The sequence below is a fragment of the Heptranchias perlo genome, chromosome 37 (assembly GCF_035084215.1).
Source record: "Heptranchias perlo isolate sHepPer1 chromosome 37, sHepPer1.hap1, whole genome shotgun sequence".
In the NCBI taxonomy this organism is placed as follows: domain Eukaryota; kingdom Metazoa; phylum Chordata; class Chondrichthyes; order Hexanchiformes; family Hexanchidae; genus Heptranchias; species Heptranchias perlo.
Genome location: NC_090361.1, coordinates 19458559 through 19480505, shown reverse-complemented (window position 1 = coordinate 19480505; position 21947 = coordinate 19458559). Strand labels below are relative to the sequence as shown.

Below are 21947 nucleotides of genomic sequence, written 5' to 3'. Positions count from 1 at the left end.
TATTACTCACTGTAGTTTCTGTGGGAATGACAGAACATTTTGTATCTAAGTGACTGTGAAGTAAATGATTTATACAGCTGAGCCAATTGTATCAATCTGTGGTCCCCCATAAATCAGGACCCTATATTTGCCAAAAGTCCGAGGCATTCTGACCAGTCAATGCCCAATCTGCAGTGCTCAGACGAGGTATTTTAAATAAACTGTAGTTGTACATCTGAAATGGTCTAATTAACTAGATTGTTGAGCGAACTCAACAATTATTTGTTTCTGAAACGATAAACTATATTGAAGAGGCATTCCTTACATATACCGTCCTTTGTTTTTAAACTTGTTCTTCTCTATCTGCTCCCAGGATTAAATCTGTTTCAGTAAAAACATTTCAAGGCTCTGCGTTTCAGCCTACTTTGTAACACAAGCCCATACGAGTAATCTAGAAAAAGATTAAACAGATGAGCTGCTATTGTGTACCCCAGACAATGAAAACTCACAACAGATACTGTCATTACAAATAGCCACCCTCACCATTGCTAATCATAGAACAACCCTCCAAATTAATATCCTGTCCTCTCTATCTACTACTCTCACTCTCCTCTCTTTCTGTGGCCTAACCAAAACCCTCAGCTCACTGTGCTCCTATTTCTAAACTAAATGAATAGGCACTTGCTCCTTCCAAATAACATCCAAACTGAAGTTCGATCTTCAGTTTCCCCAAAACAGTAAGAATTAAACTTTCTAGTTAGAAAGAGGTGGTTGGGCCCCAAGGAAAGCAGACATTGTTCAAATGCTCGAGCTTTTATTTTTTTTCTCTTAAAAAATATATATATATATAAATAAAAATAATCACATTATTTGGTGTAGCAACCTAAATCCCCAAGTGTGGACTAAAGATTGGATCTAGAAAATCAGAACAATACCGAGAATGCCCGAAACTGCATGTTAAAATAAATCAGCTGTGCGCAAAAGGGACCATGATTTAGAACAACTGACGACGATGAGACGATTTAATCAATAGTGATAGTCTACAAAATCCTTGTCCACCAGGAAGGTCACTGGGAAATCTTGGCCGCTCTCCCACTATTCCCTGACAAGTCAGTGAGGTTCCACACATGGAACACGATTTCACCCTAATGTGTAGAGGCTGTTTTGGGAAAGGATACAGACAGGGTGTGATCTTTAATGCAAATCTTCAAAGTCACAATCTGCAACTCAAACAGCTGCCGACCTTTGACAGTTTTGAGTATAAAATCATGATAAATGTCTTGATTGGTTTGATATTGCAACCAGCTGAAAGTAGTTCCATGAAACCAGTACTACAGTATAAAGATCTGATTTGAATGTGCCAGCATCATCTGCTTTCAATGCTAAGGAACAAGCAATTTAATTTAAAAATAACTAAGCCTCAAAGCAAAAAAAGAAGCCTGATAAAATGCCAGTTCTACCGTGTGCCCAGTTCTCCATGTGTCGGTGCTCATGGAATGGCCCTAGTGCCAATATAACCCTGTGTAGCAGGCAATCCCAGGGCACAGACCCTCCATTACCTGCCCTGCACCAACCTCGTGTTTCAGCTCACCCCATAACAGAGGCTATCGTTTCAGTAGTAGAGTTAGAAACCAGGGATAGCCCATCATCCTGCAGGTGCTCCCTGATCAAACTATGCACCATCCAGATAGGCCACGGCTTAAAGATGGGACCTGATCTGCCTGCTGTGTAAAGCTTTGTTCACAGTGCAACCTCTCCAACTTCAAAACATCCTCTGACTGATGCTGAAAGCAGTTGGGAACCAGTAAGAATCTGAACTCATCAGCTGTAGTGTATCCTGGCAGTAAATATATCGGAGGCAAGTGCAGAGAAAGCAGAAACAGAGGTCCGTAAGGATTCAGAATCACCGACTATACCTTCTCCCAGTTTAAAAAAATCACCCATTGAGCTTGACGCATCCTGCATCAGCAACATTAAAGCAGACCAGTGGGAACTGGTACACTGGCATAATCACCCAAATTGCACTGGCACCCACCCGTATGTACAGCATCAACTATGCAGATTTAAAAAAAAAGAAATTGCCAGCCCGAGTGTGATTTGAGGTTGCAGCAGCACTGAGAGCCACTCAGCCTCATCATCTGCCCACAAGGCTGGTTACTAAACCTTTGATAGTCTGACATTATCACCCAGTCAGTGAGCCCACACTACTCGTGCATCATCACAGACTGCATCAAAACTAACAAGAGAAAAATACCCAAGCAAACTGGTTTGGTATATTCTGCCAGACTTTCACTGCAAAGAGTAATTCTGCAAACCCATCTGATCTGAACCCTTTCCAAAAAGGCTTTAAAAGTCACTGTTTGAAATAAAATAAAGCAGCAGTTTCTCATGCGTTTGAAACACACTAGACTATTGTAATAACACAGGTGCCTGCACACTAATACATCGAGAGTTCACATCAGCTACACTTTTATATTTAATAAATTAGGTAAAATCCTTATCTTTCTTTTTTTGATCACAGTGCATAACCCGGTAATATTTAAACACTATATAAAGTTGCAATTGCTCTGCAGCGTGCAATGACCATCTATCCTGTGAGGAGAGGTTAATGGGGGAGGGCAGAGGTTAACGGCAGCATGTCAGCTTTTCACAGTAACAGTGAGGCAAACCCTCAGTCCATGATGTGGTCTGCAACACCTTTCCTCATTTACTCTACCGACGAGAAGATTGAATTATCTTCAAACACACAACAACCCACACTCCTGAGTCAATTAAAAAGAACACAACACTGGACAGAATGGCCATGGATAGGCTATGTACAATTCATCGGTCTCAGGAGCGTTGCCTGATGATGTGGGCGTTGGTGGTGACTTGCTGACCCCCCCTCCCCCGCACGTCCATTTGCTGCTCTGCTGGCTACCTGGAGAAGATGGGGAGGTGCTGTTGGCTGAGGATGTTGCTCGACCGTGGAGATTCGGTCTTTGCCATCACCTCCTTAAACCACGAAGCCACGTCCACCTCTAACGTATCATAGCGTTTGATGAAATTGTGTTCCTGCAGTCAGAGAAGAGGAGGCTGTTAATGTCACTCAACCAAGCAGACAGGGAGTACTGGGATTAGATTAAGACCCAATACCTCAAATCTCTTCATAACTGCAAACCCCCATCCCTGTGAATCTGCACTACAACTTTCCCATTGCTTTCTCATCCTTCCTATAGCACAAAACTGCAACTGGGGCCCAACTAAAGTCTTGTACAGTTCAATGTTAGTTCCTTCCTTTGTATTCAGTTCCTGTAGATACAAAGCCAAGGATTCCGTTTGCCTTTTTGGGTGTGATCTACACTCAGTGACACCTTTAATGATCTGTGTATCTACACACCAAGGTCCCTCTGCTCCATTTAACATTTCACCATTTAAGGTGTATTTCCTTTCCCTATTCTCACTTCATAAATGTTTAGTTCACATTTTCCTACATCCTGCCCATCCTGCCAGCCAGTCTCTCTCAATCCTGCTCACAATTTCTCATATCTCCAATCTGGGGTCATCAGCAAACTTCAATATTCTCCCAATTCCCAAGTCCAGATAATTTGTGTGTACAGTAAGTATGAACAGTCCCGATAAAGGCCCTGGTGGAACATCACTCACATATTTCCAGTTCCAGAAACTCCCTTCACCCAACACTTTGCTTTCTGCCTCCCAACTATCTCTACAGAAGGGGTCACAGCCCCTTAGTTCCATGTGCCATTATCTTTTCCATAAGTCTTGTATGTGATATTTTATCAAATACTTTTGAAAATCCATAAAAACCACATCCACTGTAACTCCATTTCCTCTCTGTTATTTCATCAAAGAATTTGCTAAGGTTGGTCAGGTGTGACCTTCCTTTTAGAGATCCATCCGAGTGGCCCTGATTAACTCAAGTTTCTCCCAGTGCTCAGTATTTCAGGCTCTGGCAGTTTACCAATTGAAGTGAGACTAACTGGACTGTAACTCCCTGGCTTGTCCCTGTCTATTGTTTTGAAGAGGAGAGTCCCATTTCCCTCTCTCCACTCCTCTGGCACAATTCCCCTCTTCACAGAACTTTGAAAAATTATAATCAAGCTTTCAGAATTTCTGTCCCAGCTTCCCCCAGGATCCTTGACTGTCAGGTCCTTAGGTTTCAGTAAATTCTTTAGTGCCATCAACCTTTTGAATAATAATGTCCATTATCTGTCTTACACCTGCCACTGGTAGTTCTACAATCCCTAAATTCACCCACCCTGAAAACTCAGGCAAAGTTCTGATTTTGTGACTCTGTCCCTCCCTCACTCTCACCTCCTTCATCTCTGGGCGGGGGCGGGCCCACCCCCACACTTTCCTCCTATAAAAAAGCCTTTTACTGCCCTTTATATTGTTGCTATTTTTCTCTCGTACTCCCTCAGCCTTTCTAATCTCTCTTTCTGCAGCTTTCCCATATTCTGTATATTTGGCCCAACTTTCTTCATTATTGGTCCCGAGAGTGCTAAATGCTCCTTTTATATTTTCAAATATGATCAAATCTTCCATCAATGGGACGCCGGTTTTCGATACACCTTTCCCCTTCCCGGAATATACTTGATTTGTATCCTTTCCATCTCCTGTACGCATATTTCCCATTGTTGATCTACTGTCCAGTTGCCAATTTTTCCTTCCATTTAATCTGGGGAAGGTCTCTTTTTATCTTTTTTTTCCCCAGTCACTTCACTTTCCTTTTTCCTTTTCTGTTCTTATGCTGAAACTGGTGACATTGAGATCACTGCTTCCTAAATGGCAACTTACTCCATTTCATTACCCAGAAACAGGACAAGTAATGTTCCTTCCCTTGTTGGAGCAATAACGAACTTACTGAGAATACAGTCCTGAACACACTGCAACTGTGAAGAACGCGGGATGCGGGCGGGGCGCGGGATGCTGTCGGGGCGTGGGGCGCGGGCGGGGCGCGGGACGCTGGCGGGGCGCGGGACGCTGGCGGGGCGAGGGACGCTGGCGGGGCGAGGGACGCTGGCGGGGCGCGGGACGCTGGCGGGGCGAGGGACGCTGGCGGGGCGAGGGACGCTGGCGGGGCGCGGGACGCTGGCGGGGCGAGGGACGCTGGCGGGGCGACTCGACTCAAGTACAGACTTGGCACTCGCTGCTCACTGTCCATTTCTTACAGTGAGTGCTTGCAGCTGGACCAATCAAAACAAGCTCCAGTTCTCTGTTCTATTCAGCACATGAACAAGTGGCAGGAAGGGAACACTGGAGAAGTGGTGTGTGTTTTAAACCATCACACAATTACTTACAAGCAATTTGTTGTATTTTGGTCTCTTCCTGTGATCCTTTGTAAGGCTAATGGGACAAGAAAGGAGAGAGATATTAGAAGATAAACTAACCCTTTCAGAACTGCAGAGGCACTAAAATTAAATACACACTAATCCCAATAACCTGCTGCTGACCTTTCACCACTGGGCCCAAATCCAAACCCAGACCGGGAGGAGCCTCTGTCATTGAAAGAAGGGTTCTGTGTGAGCCGAATTTGGACACAATCAACCTGGCGCACAAAACAAGCTGAGGAGCAGAACCTCCCAGGTGCTGACCTCACGATACCTCCCAGGTGCTGACCTCACGATACCTTTCCAGCCCTGCACTATAATGGGGAAAGGCAGAATTAGGGAAATCAATGCCTGACTGAAGGAGTTCAGACAGAGAGACATTACATACAGGACCACCAAATACACAAACGGCCAGAACAAAAGACAGAGAGAGAGAGAGAAACATCCGAAAGGAAGGGAAAGAGAGAGAATGACCCGTTGTATTAAAAACAGATAACTCTTTTTTCGCTGGTGGTGTTACGTGTAGCGTGACATGAACGCAAGATCCCGGTTGAGGCCGTCCTCATGGGTGCGAACTTGGCTATCAATTTCTGCTCGACGATTTTGCGTTGTCGTGTGTCTCGAAGGCCGCCTTGGAGAACGCTTACCCGAAGATCAGTGGCTTACCCAAAGATCAGCCACCGATCTTCGGGTAAGCGTTCTCCAAAGCGGCCTTCGAGATACACGACAACAAAAAATTGTTGAGCAGAAATTGATAGCCAAGTTCCGCACCCATGAGGACGGCCTCAACCGGGATCTTGGGTTCATGTCACGCTACACGTAACCCCACCAGCGAAAAAAAGTTATCTGTTTTTAATACAACGGGTCATTCTCTCTCTTTCCCTTCCTTTCGGATGTTTCTCTCTCTCTGTCTTTTGTTCTGGCCGTTTGTATATTTGGTGGTCCTGTATGTAATGTCTCTCTATCTGAACACTTTGATTGCCTTGACAACGGGCAGTTGGAAAGATTATCTGTAATCACCAGGCATTGTTCTCTGACTATATATACGGTAACCTTCAAGGAATCCCACACTTCACCTGACGAAGGAGAAAGCCTCCGAAAGCTTGTGATTTTCAAATAAAACTGTTGGACTATAACCTGGTGTTGTAAGATTCCTTACATTTGTCCACCCCAGTCCATCACCGGCATCTCCACATCATGACTGAAGGAGTGGTATCAGAAAGAGGGATTCCACTCTGTTGGGCACTGATGCCAGTTCTGGGATGGATGGGAGCTATTCCGCAAGGACAGGCTACATCTGAGCAGGGAGCGAGCTAATCTACTGGAAAAATGATTAAATAGGGAAGTGACAAGTATTTAAACTAGGAAGGGGGGGGTAGGAGAAAGAGACTCAGAAAATAAAACCAAACAGAGTCAGCTAATAGAGAAAGGAGAAACAGGTCAGAGTAATATTCATGCAGAAAACAATTCAGCAAGAAGGACATTCAGCAGTGGAATAAAATCAAATGGACAAGTTATAAACAGGGAAAGACTGAAATAAGGGAAGGGGTTACCACAGACAAAAAAATCACGGAAAATGAGAAGTATTAAAAAAGCAAAACAAAGGGTTAAAATGCGGGTATTGCAACATGGGAAATAAAGTGGGGGAACGGGAAGCAATTACTTTACAAGAAGATCTAGATTTAATAGCATTAACAGAAAGCTGGCTGGAAACAGGACAAGAATAGAAAATAAACATCGTAAATCAGGATATATATATTTAGGAGGGATGGAAAGATCGGAGGCAGAGGGGCAATATTAGTTAAAGAGGTAATATTTGCCAAAGAGAGGGTGACGTAGACAAGGAACGGGTACAGACAGTCAGTATGGTCAGAGCTCCAATATAGGAAGGGCTTGTTCCATTAGTGAGGGGTGGGGGGGAATTACACACCTCCACATTGTGGCAAGGGAAGGGAAGAGAAAAACTGCAGTCAGATTCGAGAAAATTACTGCATGGGGCAGAGAGGGAGTAAATGGAGAAAAGGGAATGGGAGTCCTGCAATGTGTAGAGGACTCCTTCCTCGAGCAAGGATACTCGTCGACCTCAAGGGTGGAGGTGTTGCTGGATCTGGTTCTGAGTAATGAAATAGATCAGATCGATGAGCTAAATGTGGGTGAGTACCTTGGGAGCAGTAGCCACAATATGATAAGGTTTTACGATCCAACTAAAAGGAAAAAGTCAGTACAACAACTAGAAGACCAGAAAGGATTAGGGCAGTTTGTATGCTTGCCGAGGGGAGGTGAAAGGAGAAACTGTACAGCAACAGTGGGATGTTTTAAAAAAAGAGATTGCAAAGATACAGAATAAGTGTATTCCATTAAATAAGGAAACCACTAGTACTTTTAGGATGCCATTGATAAATAAAGAAGTTAGAAACCAATTAAAATGGAAGAAGGTGGTCAATGAGGATTATAGGAATAATAATAATGAACAAACTAAAGGAGAATGTGAGAAAATAAGAGAGTGGGATAAGGAAAGCCAAGAGGGAGTATGAGGAAAAGATTTCAAAAAACATTAAAAACAGTAAAGTATTTTACAAATATATCAGTAAAACGATCATTGTTAAAAGCAAGGCGGGAACGCTGAGAAGAGAGGATTGTCAACAAATGATAATAAAATGAGCAGGTATTTAGTAATTACTTTGCATCGGCGCAGGATATCGGAGAGGAGGTGAGTGCTGAAATGATTGAGAGCAAGGCGAGCGATACTGAATTTTAGATAAGTTGAGTTAAGCTAAGGGATGACAGGGCGTGATGGGATACATCCTGGGATCCTGAGGGAGGTGAGGGAGGACATTGCAGAGGCTCTAGAAATTATATTGCAGGCTCTGGATGTGTGCCGGAGGATTGGAGAGTGACCAATGTGCTCATTTTTATAAAGGAAGACAGAGTTAATCTGGGTAATTACAGGCCAGTTAGCTTAACATCTGTGGGAGGGAGAATTTGACAGTTTTTAAATTAAGGATGAAATGACCATGTACTCAGATAAAGAGAAAATAGGTAGAAGCTGCCAGCATGGATTTCAAGGAGGATTGTGCTTGACAAACCTCACAGAATTCTTTGAGAAGGTAACAGACATGGTAGGTGGGGAAATGCTGTGGATGTACTGGTCCCTTGCTTTTTATGGTATGTATCAATGATTAGACTAGGGGGCATGATTAAGAAGTTTGCAGATGATACAAAAATTGGCCGTGTGGTTGATAGTGAGGAGGAAAGCTGTAGACTGCAGGAAGATATCAATGGACTGGTCAGGTGGGCAGAAAAGTGGCAAATGGAATTCAATCCAGAGAAGTGTGAGGGAATGCATTTAGGGCTGGCAAACAAGGCAACGAAGTACACAATAAATGGGAGGATACTGAAAGGTGTAGAGGAAGTGATGGACCTTGGAGTGCATGTCCACAGATCCCTGAAGGTAGCAGGACAGGTAGATAAGGTGGTTAAGAAGGCATACGGGATACTTTCCTTTATTAGCCAAGGCATAGAATGTAAGAGCAGGGAGGTTATGCTAGAACTGTATAAAACATTGGTTAGGCCACAGCTTGAGTACTGTGTACAGTTCTGGTCATCACATTACAGAAAGGATGTGATCACACTAGAGAGGGTACAGAGGAGATTTACGAGGATGTTGCCAGAACTGGAGAATTTTAGCTATGAGGAAAGATTGGATAGACTGGGGTTGTTTTCTTTGGAACAGAGGAGGCTGAGGGGAGATTTAATTGAGGTATATAAAATTATGAGGGGCTTAGGTAGGGTGGATAGAGACGACCTATTTCCCTTAGCAGAGAGGTCAATAACCAGGGTGCATGGATTTAAAGTGATTGGTAGAAGGGTTCGAGGGGAGCTGAGGAAAATTTTTTTCACCCAGAGGGTGGTGCGGGTCTGGAACTCACTGCCTGAAAGGGTGGTAGAGGCAGAAACCCTCAACTCATTTAAAAAGTACCTGAATGTGCACCTGAAGTGCCGTAACCTACAGGGCTACGGACCAAGAGCTGGAAAGTGGGATTAGGCCGGGTGGCTCATTTTCAGCCGCCGCGGACACGATGGGCCGAATGGCCTCCTTCTGTGCCATAAATTTTCTATGATTCGATGTAGTGTACATGGACTTCAGGGAAGACTTTGACAAGGTACCACATGGGAGATTATTGGAGAAGATTAGGGGTATGAAATTAGGGGGAGGAGAGCAAACTGGATTAAAAATTGGTTACAATGGAGAAAACAGAGAGTAGAATTACATAGAATCGACAGCACAGAAAGAGGCCATTCGGTCCAACTGGTCTATGCCGGTGTTTATACTCCACTGAAGCCTTCTCCCAATCTAATGATTTCTTCCCACCCTGCCCCCATATCCCTCTATTTCCTCCTCCCTCGTGTATATATAAAACCTCTCCTTAGATGCGTCCGTGCTCTCTGCTTCAACCACTCCACATGGCAGCACGTTCCGCATTCTCACCACTCTCCGTGTAAAGAAATTCCTCCTAAATTCTTTACTTAATCTGTTGGTGACTATTCATATTCAATAGTGATCATAACATGATCGAGTTCAATGTAGTGTTTGAAAGGGAAAAAAGTGAATCAGCTGCTCAGATTCTAGACTTGGGTAAGGCCGACTTCAATGGGATAAGACAGAGACTGTCCACAGTAAACTGGGCGAATCTGTTAATGGGTAAAACGACTGATGATCAGTGGGAAATGTTTAAAGAAACATTTAACGTGATACAGAATCGGTTTATACCCCTGAGGGGCAAGAACTCGACTTGCCAAAAAAACAGCCATGGACAACGAAAGAGGTAAGGGACAGTATAAGACATAAGGAAAGGGCATACAAAAAAGCAAAAATGGTACAGATCCTGGCGAATGGGAAAGACACAAAGATCAACAAAGGGTCACAAAACAGATAGTAAGGGCTACAAAAAGAGAGTATGAAAAGAAACTCGCAAGGGATATCAAAACCAATACGAAGAACTTTTATAGTTATATTAGGAAAAAGAGGGTGGTCAGGAGCAGTGTTGGCCCCTTAAAAACTGAAAGTGGGGATATTGTCATTGACAATGGGGAAATGGCGGACATGTTGAACGATTACTTTGCGTCAGTATTTACAGTCGAAAAAAAGGATAGCATGCCGGAAATCCCAAGAAAACTAATATTGAATCGGGGACAGGGACTCGATAAAATTAATATAAGTAAAGCAACAGTAATGAAGAAAATAATAGCACTAAAGAGTGATAAATCCCCAGGACCAGATGGTTTCCATCCCAGGGTTTTAAAGGAAGTAGGTGAGCACATTGCAGATGCCCTAACTATAATCTTTCAAAGTTCTCGACTCAGGAACTGTCCCTCTGGATTGGAAAATTGCACATGTCACTCCGCTTTTTAAGAAGGGAGAGGGAAACCAGGGAATTATAGACCAGTTAGCCGAACATGTGTTGTGGGGAAAATGCTGGAGTCTATAATTAAGGATAGGGTGACTGAACACCTCGAGAATTTTCAGTTAATCAGGGAGAGCCAGCATGGATTTGTGAAAGGTAGGTCGTGCCTGACAAACCTGATTGAATTTTTTGAAGAGGTGACTGAAGTAGTGGACAGGGGAATGTCAATGGATGTTATTTATATGGACTTCCAGAAGGCATTTGATAAGGTCCCACATAAGAGACTGTTAGCTAAGATAGAAGCCCATGGAATCGAGGGAAAAGTACGGACTTGGTTAGGAAGTTGGCTGAGCGAAAGGCGACAGAGAGTAGGGATAATGGGAAGGTACTCACATTGGCAGGATGTGACTAGTGGAGTCCCACAGGGATCTGTCGTGGGGCCTCAATTATTCACAATATTTATTAACGACTTAGATGAAGGCATAGAAAGTCTCATATCTAAGTTTGCCGATGACACAAAGATTGGTGGCATTGTAAGCAGTGTAGATGAAAACATAAAATTACAAAGCGATATTGATAGATTAGGTGAATGGGCAAAACTGTGGCAAATGGAATTCAATGTCGACAAATGTGAGGTCATCCACTTTGGATCAAAAAAGGATACAACAGGGTACTTTCTAAATGGTAAAAAGTTAAAAACAGTGGATGTCCAAAGGGACTTAGGGGTTCAGGTACATCGATGATTGAAGTGTCATGAACAGGTGCAGAAAATAATCAATAAGGCAAATGGAATGCTGGCCTTTATATCTAGAGGACTGGAGCACAAGGGGGCAGAAGTTATGCTGCAGCTATACAAAACCCTGGTTAGACCGCACCTGGAGTACTGTGAGTAGTTCTGGGCACCGCACCTTCGGAAGGACATATTGGCCTTGGAGGGAGTGCAGCGTAGGTTTACTAGAATGATACCCAGACTTCAAGGGTTAAGTTACGAGGAGAGATTACACAAATTGGGGTTGTATTCTCTAGAGTTTAGAAGGTTAAGAGGTGATCTGATCGAAGTTTATAAGATATTAAGGGGAACGGATAGGGTGGATAGAGAGAAACTATTTCCGCTGGTTGGGGATTCTAAGAGTAAGGGGCACAGTCTAAAAATTAGAGCCAGACCTTTCAGGAGTGAGATTAGAAAACATTTCTACACACAAAGGGTGGTAGAAGTTTGGAACTCTCTTCCGCAGATGGCAATTGATACTAGCTCAATTGCTAAATTTAAATCTGAGATAGATAGCTTTTTGGCAATCAAAGGTATTAAGGGATATGGGCCAAAGGCAGGTATATGGAGTTAGATCACAGATCAGCCATGATCTTATCAAATGGTGGAGCAGGCTCAAGGGGCTGAATGGCCTACTCCTGTTCCCATGTTCCTATACTTGCATTGGAGGCAGTTCAGAGAAGGTTCACTAGGTTGATTCTGGGTATGGAAGGGTTGTCTTATGAGGAAAGATTGAACAGGTTGGGTCTGTACTCATTGGAGTTTAGAAGAATGAGAGGAGACCTTACTGAAACATACAAGATTCTGAGGGGACTCGATAGGGTAGATGCTGAGAGGATGTTACCCCTCATGGGGAATCTAAAACTAGGGGGCATCGTCTCAGAATAAGGGGTCGCCCGTTTAAGACGGAAATGAGGAGGAATTTCTTCTGCCAGAGGGTTGTGAGTCTTTGGAATTCTTTACCCCAAAAAGCTGTGGAGGCTGAGTCATTGAATACATTCAAGGCTGAGTTGGACCCAATTTTTGATCAGCGAGTGAGTCAAAGGATTATGGGGAAAGGGCGGGAAAGTGGAGTTGAGGTAAAAATCAGATCAGCCATGATCTCATTAAATGGCGGAGCAGGCTCGAGGGGCCGAATGGCCTACTCCTGCTTCTATCTCTTATGGTCTTATGTCGCCTTATTCTGGAGTAGGAGTTAAGGGCAGTTTTTCCAGAGTGTTTGGAAGTGGGTAGTGGTGTCCCATAGGGTTCAGTTCTGGGGTCACCACTGTTCACTGTGTATATCAATGACTAACTTGATTGAGTTCTTTGATGAAATAACGGAGAGGGTTGGTGAGGGTAGCGTGGCTGATGTTGTGTATATGGACTTTCAAAAGGCATCTGATAACGTTCCACACTATAGACTTGTTAGCAAAACTGAAGCCCAGGGGATTAAAGGGTCAGTGGCTGCGTGGATACAAAATGGCTAAGGGACAGAAAGCAGAGAGAAATGATTAACAGTTGTTTTTCAGACTGGAGGGAAGTATAGAGTGGTGTTCCCCAGGGGTCTGAATTAGGACCTCTTTTTGATATATATTAATGACCTAAACTTGGGTATAGAGGATATAATTTCAAAGTTTGTGGTTGACACAAATGTAGTAAACAATGTGGAGGACATAGACAGACTGGTGAAATGGGCAGACACATGGCAGATGAAATTTAACACAGAGAAGTGTAAAGTGATGCATTTTGGAAGGAAAAATGAGGAGAGGCAATAGAAGCTAAATGGTACAATTTTAAAGGGGGTGCAGGAACAGAGAGACCTGGGGGTGCACATACACAAATCTTTGAAGGTGGCAGGACAAGTTGATAAAGCTGTTAAAAAACCGTAAAGGATGCTTGGTTTTATAAATAGAAGCATAGAGTTATAAATTACTGGTTAGACCTCAGTTAGAGTATGGTGTCTAATTTTTGGCACCTCACTTTAGAAAGGATGTTAAGGCCTTGGAGAGGATACAGAGGAGATTTACTAGAATGGTACCAGGGATTGAGGTGCATCAAAACTACAGCACAGAACTAGGCCATTCGGCCCAACTGGTCTATGCCAGCGTTTATGCTCCACACGAGTCTCCTCCCTTCCTTCTTCATCTAGCCATACCAAGATATCCTTCTATTCCTTTCTCACTCATGTGCTTATCTAGATTCCCCTTAAATGCATCTATGCCATTTGCCTCAACTGCTCCTTGTGGTAGCGAGTTCCGCAGTCTAATTGTTCTCTGGGTAAAGAAGTTTCTCCTGAATTCCCTATTGGATTTATCAGCAATTATTTTATATTTATGACCTCTAGTTTTGGATTCCTACACAAATAGAAACATTTTCTCTACGTCTACCCCATCATTATCTTAAAGACCTCGATCGGTTCACTCCTCAGCCTTCTCTTTTCTAGAGAAAAGAGCCCACAGTCAGCCTTTCCTGATAAGGATATCCTCTTAGTTCTGGTATCATCCTTTGAATCTTTTTCTGCACCTTCTCCAATGCCTCTATATCCTTTCCACAATATGGAGACCAGAACTGTGCACAATACTCCAAGTCTGGTCTAACCAAGGTTCTATACAAGTTTAACATAACTTCTCTGCTTTTCAATTCTATCGCTCCAGAAATGAACCCTCGTGCTTGATTTGCCTTTTTATGGCCTTATTAACCAGCGTCGCTACTTGTCGTGATTTGTGTATCTGCACCCCCAGATCCCTTTGCTCCTTTACCTTATTTAGACTCTTATTATCCAAGCAGTATGTAGCCTCCTTAGTCTTCCTACCAAATGCACCACCTCACACTTATCTATATTGAAATTCATTTGACAATTACACGCTCATTCTGCAAGTTTATTAATGTCGTCTTGCATTTTGACCCATTCTTACTTTGTATTAACTACACCCCCCAATTTGGTGTTGTCCGCAAATTTTGAAATTGTATTTCTGATTCCCGAATCCAAATTGTTAATGTAAATTGTGAACAACAGTGGTCCCAGCACCGATCCCTGTGGAACACCACTTCCCAACTTTTGCCAGTCTGTACAGCTATCCTTAACCTCTACACTCTGTTTTCTGCTTTGTAGCCAGCTTGCTATCCATTCTGCTACCTGTCCCCTGACTCCACATGCTCTGAACTTAGTCATGAGTCTACAATTTGATACCTTATCGAAGGCCTTTTGAAAATCCAAGTATGTTACATCTACTGCATTAACCTTGTCTACTCTTTCTGTTACTTCTTCAAAGAATTCAATAAGGTTTGTGAAGCATGACTTTCCCTTCTGAAATCCGTGCTGACTATTTTTTATTATATCGTCCTTCTCTAGATGACTTTCTATTACATCTTTGAGTAAAGATTCCACTATCTTTCCTACCACCGACGTTAAGCTATCTGGTCTCTAGTTCTCTGGACTTGTTCTATCTGCCTTTTTAAACATAGGAATATAGGGTTGCGGGACTTTAGTAATGTGGAGAGACTAGAGAGGTTCTCCTTAGAGCAAAGGAGGTTAAGCGGAGATTTAATAGAGGTATTCAAAATTATGAAGGGTTTTGATAGATAGGGAGAAACTGTTTCCACTAGCTGCAGGATCAGTAACCAGAGAACCCAGATTTAAGATAATTCACAAAAAAGCCAGTGGGGAGATGATGAGAAATGTTTTTACGCAGTGAGTTGTGATGATCTGGAATGCGCTGCCTGAAAGGGTGGTGGAAGCAGATTCAATAGTAAGTTTCAAAAGAGAATTCAATAAATACTTAAAAAGGAGAAATTTGCAGGGCTATGGGGAAAGAGTTCTGATGAAAGGTCTTTGACCTGAAATGTTAACTCTGTTTCTTTCTCCACAGATGCTGCCTGACTTGCTGAGCTTCTCCATCATTTTCTGTTTTTACATTAGGGATTGGGACTAGTGGGTTCATGGAATGTATTCGAGACGGTTTCCTAGAGCAATACGTCATGGAACCAACCAGGGAGCAGGCTACTTTAGTTCTTGTATTATGTAATGAGATAGGTTTAATTAGTAATCTTGCAGTAAGAGAACCTCTGGGGAAGAGTGATCATAATAGGACAGAATTTCACATTCCGCTTGAAAGAAACGTACTTAAGTTAGAAACTAGAGTCTTAAACTTAAATAAAGCCAATTACATAGGTATGAGGGGCGAGTTGTCAAAGGTAGATTGGGAAATTAAGTTAAAGGGTTTGACAGTTAAAAAGCAATGGCAAACATTTAAAGAAATATTTAAATATTCTCAACAAATATACATTCCATTGAGAAATAAAAACTCCACGGGAAAAGTGATCCACCCGTGGCTGACTAAAGAAGTTAAGGAGAGTAATAGATTGAAAGAAGAGGTCTATAATGTTGCCAAGAGTAATAAGGCTGGGGATTGGGAGAGTTTTAGAAACCAACAAAGGGCAACCAAAAAATTGATAAAAAGGGAGAAAATAGAATATGAAAGTAAACTTGCAAGAAATATAAAAACAGATTGTAGAGCTTCTACAAGTATGTAAAAAGGAAGAGTGTAGCAAAATTAAATGTTGGTCCCTTAGAGGCTGAGACAGGAAAAATTATAATGGGGAATCAGGAGATGGCAGATGCATTAAACAAATATTTTGTATCTGTCTTCAAAGTAGAAGACACAAAAAGCATACCAGAAATAGTGGGGAACCAAGGGGTAAATGAGAGTGAGGAACTTAAAACAACTAATATCAGTAGAGAAAAAGTACTGTACAAACTAATGGGACTAAAAGCCAACAAATCCCCTGGACCTGATGACCTATGTCCTAGGGTTCTAAAAGAGGAGGCTGTAGAGATAGTGGATGCATTGGTTATGATCTTCCAAAATTCCCTAGATTCCAGAACGGTCCCAGTGGACTGGAAGGTAGCAAATGTTACCCCGCTCTTCAAGAAGGGAGAGAGAGAGAAAATAGGGAACTACAGGCCAGTTAGCCTGACATCGGTCGTCGGGAAAATGCTGAAATCCATCATTAAGGAAGTGGTAACAAGGCACTTAGAAATCATAATTTGATAAGGTAGAGTTAACATGGTTTTATGAAAGGGAAATCATGTTTGACAAATTTATTAGCATTTTTTGAGGATGTAACTGGCAGGGTAGATAAAGGGATATAGTATATTTGGATGTTCAAAAGGCATTCGATAAGGTGCCACATAAAAGGTTGTTACTCAAGATAAGGGCTCATGGGGTTGGGGGTAATATATTAGCATAGACAGAGGATTGGCTAAAGGACAGAAAAAAGAGGGTAGGGATAAATGGGTTATTCTCAGGTTGGCAGGCTGTAACTAGTGGGGTGTCGCAAGGATCAGTGCTTGGGCCTCAGCTATTTATAATCTATATTAATGACTGAGATGAAGGGTCCGAGTGTAATGTATTCAAATTTGCTGATGATACAAAGCTAGGTGGGAAAGTAAGCTGTGAGGAGGACACAAAGAGTCTGCAAAGGGGATACAGACAGATTAAGTGAGTGGGCAAGAAGGTAGCAGATAGAGTATAATGTGAGGTTATTCACTTTGGTAGGAAGAATAGAAAAGCAGAATATTTTTTAAATGGTGAGAAACTATTAAATGTTGGTGTTCAGAGAGACTTGGGTGTCCTCGTACAAGAAACACAAAAAATTAGTATGCCGGTACAGCAAGCAATTAGGAAGGCAAATGGTATGTTGGCCTTTATTACAAGGGGGTTGGAGTACGAGAGTAAGGAAGTCTGACTACAGTTATACAGGGCTTTAGTGAGACCTCACCCGGAGTACTACGTACAGTTTTGGTCTCCTTATCTAAGGAAGGATATACTTGCCTTGGAGGCGGTGCAATGAAGGTTCACTAGATTGATTCCTGGGATGAGAGGGTTGTCTTATGAGGAGAGGTTGAGTAGAATGGGCCTATACTCTCTGGAGTTTAGAAAAATGAGAGGTGATCTCATTGAAACATATAAGATTATGAGGGGGCTTGACAAGGTAGATGCTAAGAGGTTGTTTCCCCTGGCTGGAGAGTCTAGAACTAGGGGGCATAGTCGCAGGAAAAGGGGTCGGCCATTCAAGGCTGAGATGAGGAGGAATTTCTTCACGCAGAGGGTTGGGAATCTTTGGAATTCTCTACCCCAGAGGGCTGTGGACGGTGAGTCATAGAATATATTCAAGGCTGAGATGGATAGATTTTTGGACTCCATGGGGAATCAAGGGATATGGGGATTGGGCGGGAAAGTGGAGTTGAGGTCGAAGATCAGCCATGATCTGACTGAATGGTGGAGCAGACTCGAGGGGCCATGTGGCCTACTCCTGCTCCTATTTCTTATGTTCTTAAGGGACAGCTCGTTCAAAGAGCACACAGGAGTCTCCTTCTGTGCTGTATGGTTCTATGATTTAGATATAGGCCTTGAGAGAGTGATGTCAAAATTTACAAATGATACCAAAATAGGAGGTACAGTAGATGGAGTTCAATGTCAATAAGGATGAGGTAAGCAAAATAACAGCAGAAATTATTCGATATTATTATCGGAAGTCGGCTCGCTGCTGGGGAAGAGCAGAGGGATTTGGGGGACAGATTCACAGGACATTAAAGGCAGCACCTCAGGCAGTAAAAAAAAGCAAATGGAATTCTTGGGTTTAAGCATCAGTTTTAGAATATAAAAGCCAACCGGTAATAATGAGCCTCTATAAAACTCTAATAAGGCCTCAATTAAAAGTACTGTGCGCATTACTGGGCTCCACAATATAGGAAGGCTTTAGAGAACGCACAACGCCGATACATTAGGATGCTGCCTGGAATGAGGAAATAGAAATACAAAGAAAGACTTGAACAATTGGGTCTTTTTTCATTCGAACAACACGTATTATGGGGCAATATACTAGAAGCGATTAAAATTATTTAAGGACGGGATAGGGTGAGTAGATGCAGAGAGTTTCCAGCAGCTGAGGGGTCAAGAACAAGAGACCGCAGAGACAAGATCAAATGTATAACTTAGAACAGAGGGCAGGAGAAAACTCTTTACACAGATGTTGAGAGTGTGTGGGATTCACTTGCAGAGTTAGGGGCTGAGGCAGAAACTATGTCAACGTTGAAGGTCAGATTGGATATGTGGATGAAGGAAAAGGGGCTGAAGGACATGGAAATTGGGTGGGTAAATGTGACTGGGACTATTTTCTCGCTGGCAAGGATCAACACCAACATGGACTGGTTGGACTGAATGGCCTGTTTCTGTGTTGTAACTTTATGTATTTCTATGCCCTAATTGACACTGAATTACCAATCTCACTCAGAGGCACTACGGGATGTTGGTATGAGAAATGCAAATGTTACATTATGTAGTATGGGGCATTCTTCGGAGGTTTGGGGCTGAGGCAAATTGTTGAAGCAGAGGAAAGGGAACCAACTTTATTCTGAATCTAACTGTATTACAGCTGCACTGGAAGTGCCTGATGGGACTGTACAGAGGTAACTTTACTCCATATTTGGCTGTGCTAAACCAACCCTGAATGCAGTTAGTGGGACAGTGTAGAGGGAGCTTCAATCTGAATCTTGCTGTGCTATATCCTGCTTGAGAATGCTTGATGCTGACACTGGGTGCCTGAAATGAAAACTGATCATTCAAAAATGAAGCATTTTTATACAATATATTTCATTGTATTGGCTTCTTTCTTCCTGTCATGGTACACACAAGTTAAAACCAGCATCACTGCCAGAACACGCCCTGCTTTATATTGATCCAATAATTGTTCATAATTGTTCCTGGCATTCAAGGAAAGGGGTCAAGCTATTTAATTCAAACATAAATGTCATGAGATTAGATTGAATATATATTTGATTGGCAGCTCATTCAGGTTGTACAGTTATTTAAGTTTGCTTGATCCCGGCCATTTTTTTGGACACGATTTGTTAAATGGAGTCTGTCCAAACCTTTGGAGAGAGGTAGGCTCTGTGAATGGAGAAAAAGAAAAAATACCACCATATGATACATTAAAGTTCAGCACAGCAGTCGCATCTCTCTGTTATATTCTACTGACCCAAAGGAACAGTTTAGCTTAATGGCTGCTGAGTCATGTTCAGTGTGTTAGTGCTACTACTCATTTATTCCTTTCTTGTCTGGCAGTTCCAGCTGGAGTCACAGTCTACAGCAGTGTGACTATGTAGCCCTCCACAGTCAAGAACTCTCACAAGAGGGTGTGAGATAAACCCAGTCACTGAAATACACTGGAGGGGTCTCTGATCCTCAGGCATAAGGTGAATTTATCCAGATATCTGTACAACTGAAAGCTTCTTGACAACACAGAGCTTCGTTAAATAAATGTGATGAATGGAAACAAGTTTTCTGATGCACATTTAGTGAATCTACAGCGAATCAGAAATGGGATTAGAGGAGTGAGCCAATCAGATCCCTCGACTCACAAACATGAACCACCTCTTAATGTCATAGGGCAGGAATCTCCCCCACACCACAATCTCCCCCCACAATCTCCCCCACACCACAATCTCCCCCCACAATCTCCCCCACAACACAATCTCCCCCACACCACAATCTCCCCCACACCACAATCTCCCCCACACCACAATCTCCCCCACAACACAATCTCCCCCACACCACAATCTCCCCCCACAATCTCCCCCACACCACAATCTCCCCCCACACCACAATCTCCCCCCACAATCTCCCCCACACCACAATCTCCCCCACACCACAATCTCCCCCCACAATCTCCCCCACAACACAATCTCCCCCACACCACAATCTCCCCCACACCACAATCTCCCCCCACACCACAATCTCCCCCCACACCACAATCTCCCCCCACACCACAATCTCCCCCACACCACAATCTCCCCCCACACCACAATCTCCCCCACACCACAATCTCCCCCCACAATCTCCCCCACACCACAATCTCCCCCCACAATCTCCCCCACACCACAATCTCCCCCCACAATCTCCCCCACACCACAATCTCCCCCACACCACAATCTCCCCCCACAATCTCCCCCACACCACAATCTCCCCCACACCACAATCTCCCCCACACCACAATCTCCCCCCACAATCTCCCCCACAACACAATCTCCCCCCACAATCTCCCCCACACCACAATCTCCCCCACACCACAATCTCCCCCACACCACAATCTCCCCCACAACACAATCTCCCCCCACAATCTCCCCCACACCACAATCTCCCCCACACCACAATCTCCCCCCACAATCTCCCCCACAACACAATCTCCCCCCACAATCTCCCCCACACCACAATCTCCCCCACACCACAATCTCCCCCCACAATCTCCCCCACAACACAATCTCCCCCACAACACAATCTCCCCCACACCACAATCTCCCCCCACAATCTCCCCCACACCACAATCTCCCCCACACCACAATCTCCCCCCACAATCTCCCCCACAACACAATCTCCCCCACACCACAATCTCCCCCACACCACAATCTCCCCCACAACACAATCTCCCCCACAACACAATCTCCCCCACACCACAATCTCCCCCACAACACAATCTCCCCCACAACACAATCCCCACCTCGACACACAATCCCCACCTCGACACACAATCCCCACCTCGACACAATCCCCACCTCGACACAATCCCCACCTCGACACACAATCCCCACCTCGACACACAATCCCCACCACCTCCTCCATGTTGAGCACCACTTGGAGGAAGCACTGAGGGTAGCAAGGGCACAGAATGTTCTCTGGGTGGGGGATTTCAATGTCCATCACCAAGAGTGGCTCAGTAGTACCACTACTGACCGAGCTGGCCGAGTCCTGAACGACATAGCTGCCAGACTGGGCCTGCGGCAGGTGGTGAGCGAACCAACACGAGGGAAAAACTTACTTGACCTCGTCCTCTCCAATCTACCTGTCGCAAATGCATCTGTCCATGACAGTATTGGTAGGAGTGACCACCGCACAGTCCTCGTGGAGACGAAGAACTGACTTCGCACTGAGGACACCATCCAACGTGTTGTGTGGCACTATCACCATGCTAAATGGGATAGATTCAGAACAGATCTAGCAGCTCAAAACTGGGCATCCATGAGGCGCAGTGGGCCATCAGCAGCAGCAGAATTGTATTCCAACACAATCTGTAACCTCATGGCCTGGCATATTCCTCACTCTACCATTACCAACAAGCCAGGGGATCAACCTTGGTTCAATGAGGAGTGTAGAAGAGCATGCCAGGAGCAGCACCAGGCATACCTAAAAATGAGGTACCAACCTGGTGAAGCTAAAACTCAGGACAACATGCATGCTAAACAGTGGAAACAACATGCTATAGACAGAGCTAAGCGATTCCACAACCAACGGATCAGATCAAAGCTCTGCAGTCCTGCCACATCCAGTCGTGAATGGTGGTGGACAATTAAACAACTAACGGAAGGATGAGGCTCTGTAAACATCCCCATCCCCAATGATGGCGGAGTCCAGCACGTGAGTGCAA

The 21947-nt window shown here is 43.8% G+C and overlaps 1 protein-coding gene across 2 annotated transcripts in view; it reads right to left on the bottom strand.

Moving 5' to 3' along the window:
• Nucleotides 1–773: 773 nt before the first annotated feature.
• The window catches only part of map2k7 (mitogen-activated protein kinase kinase 7), a 183234-nt gene continuing 162060 nt past the window's right edge, over nucleotides 774–21947 (bottom strand). For both annotated transcript variants that reach the window (XM_067973209.1, XM_067973210.1), the window contains 2 exons: nucleotides 5280–5325; nucleotides 774–3033 (listed from right to left, as the gene is read on the bottom strand). In XM_067973209.1, the coding sequence (XP_067829310.1) occupies nucleotides 2896–3033; nucleotides 5280–5325 (184 nt within the window). In that variant the 3' untranslated portion in view covers nucleotides 774–2895. The remainder of the gene's footprint in view (nucleotides 3034–5279; nucleotides 5326–21947) is intronic.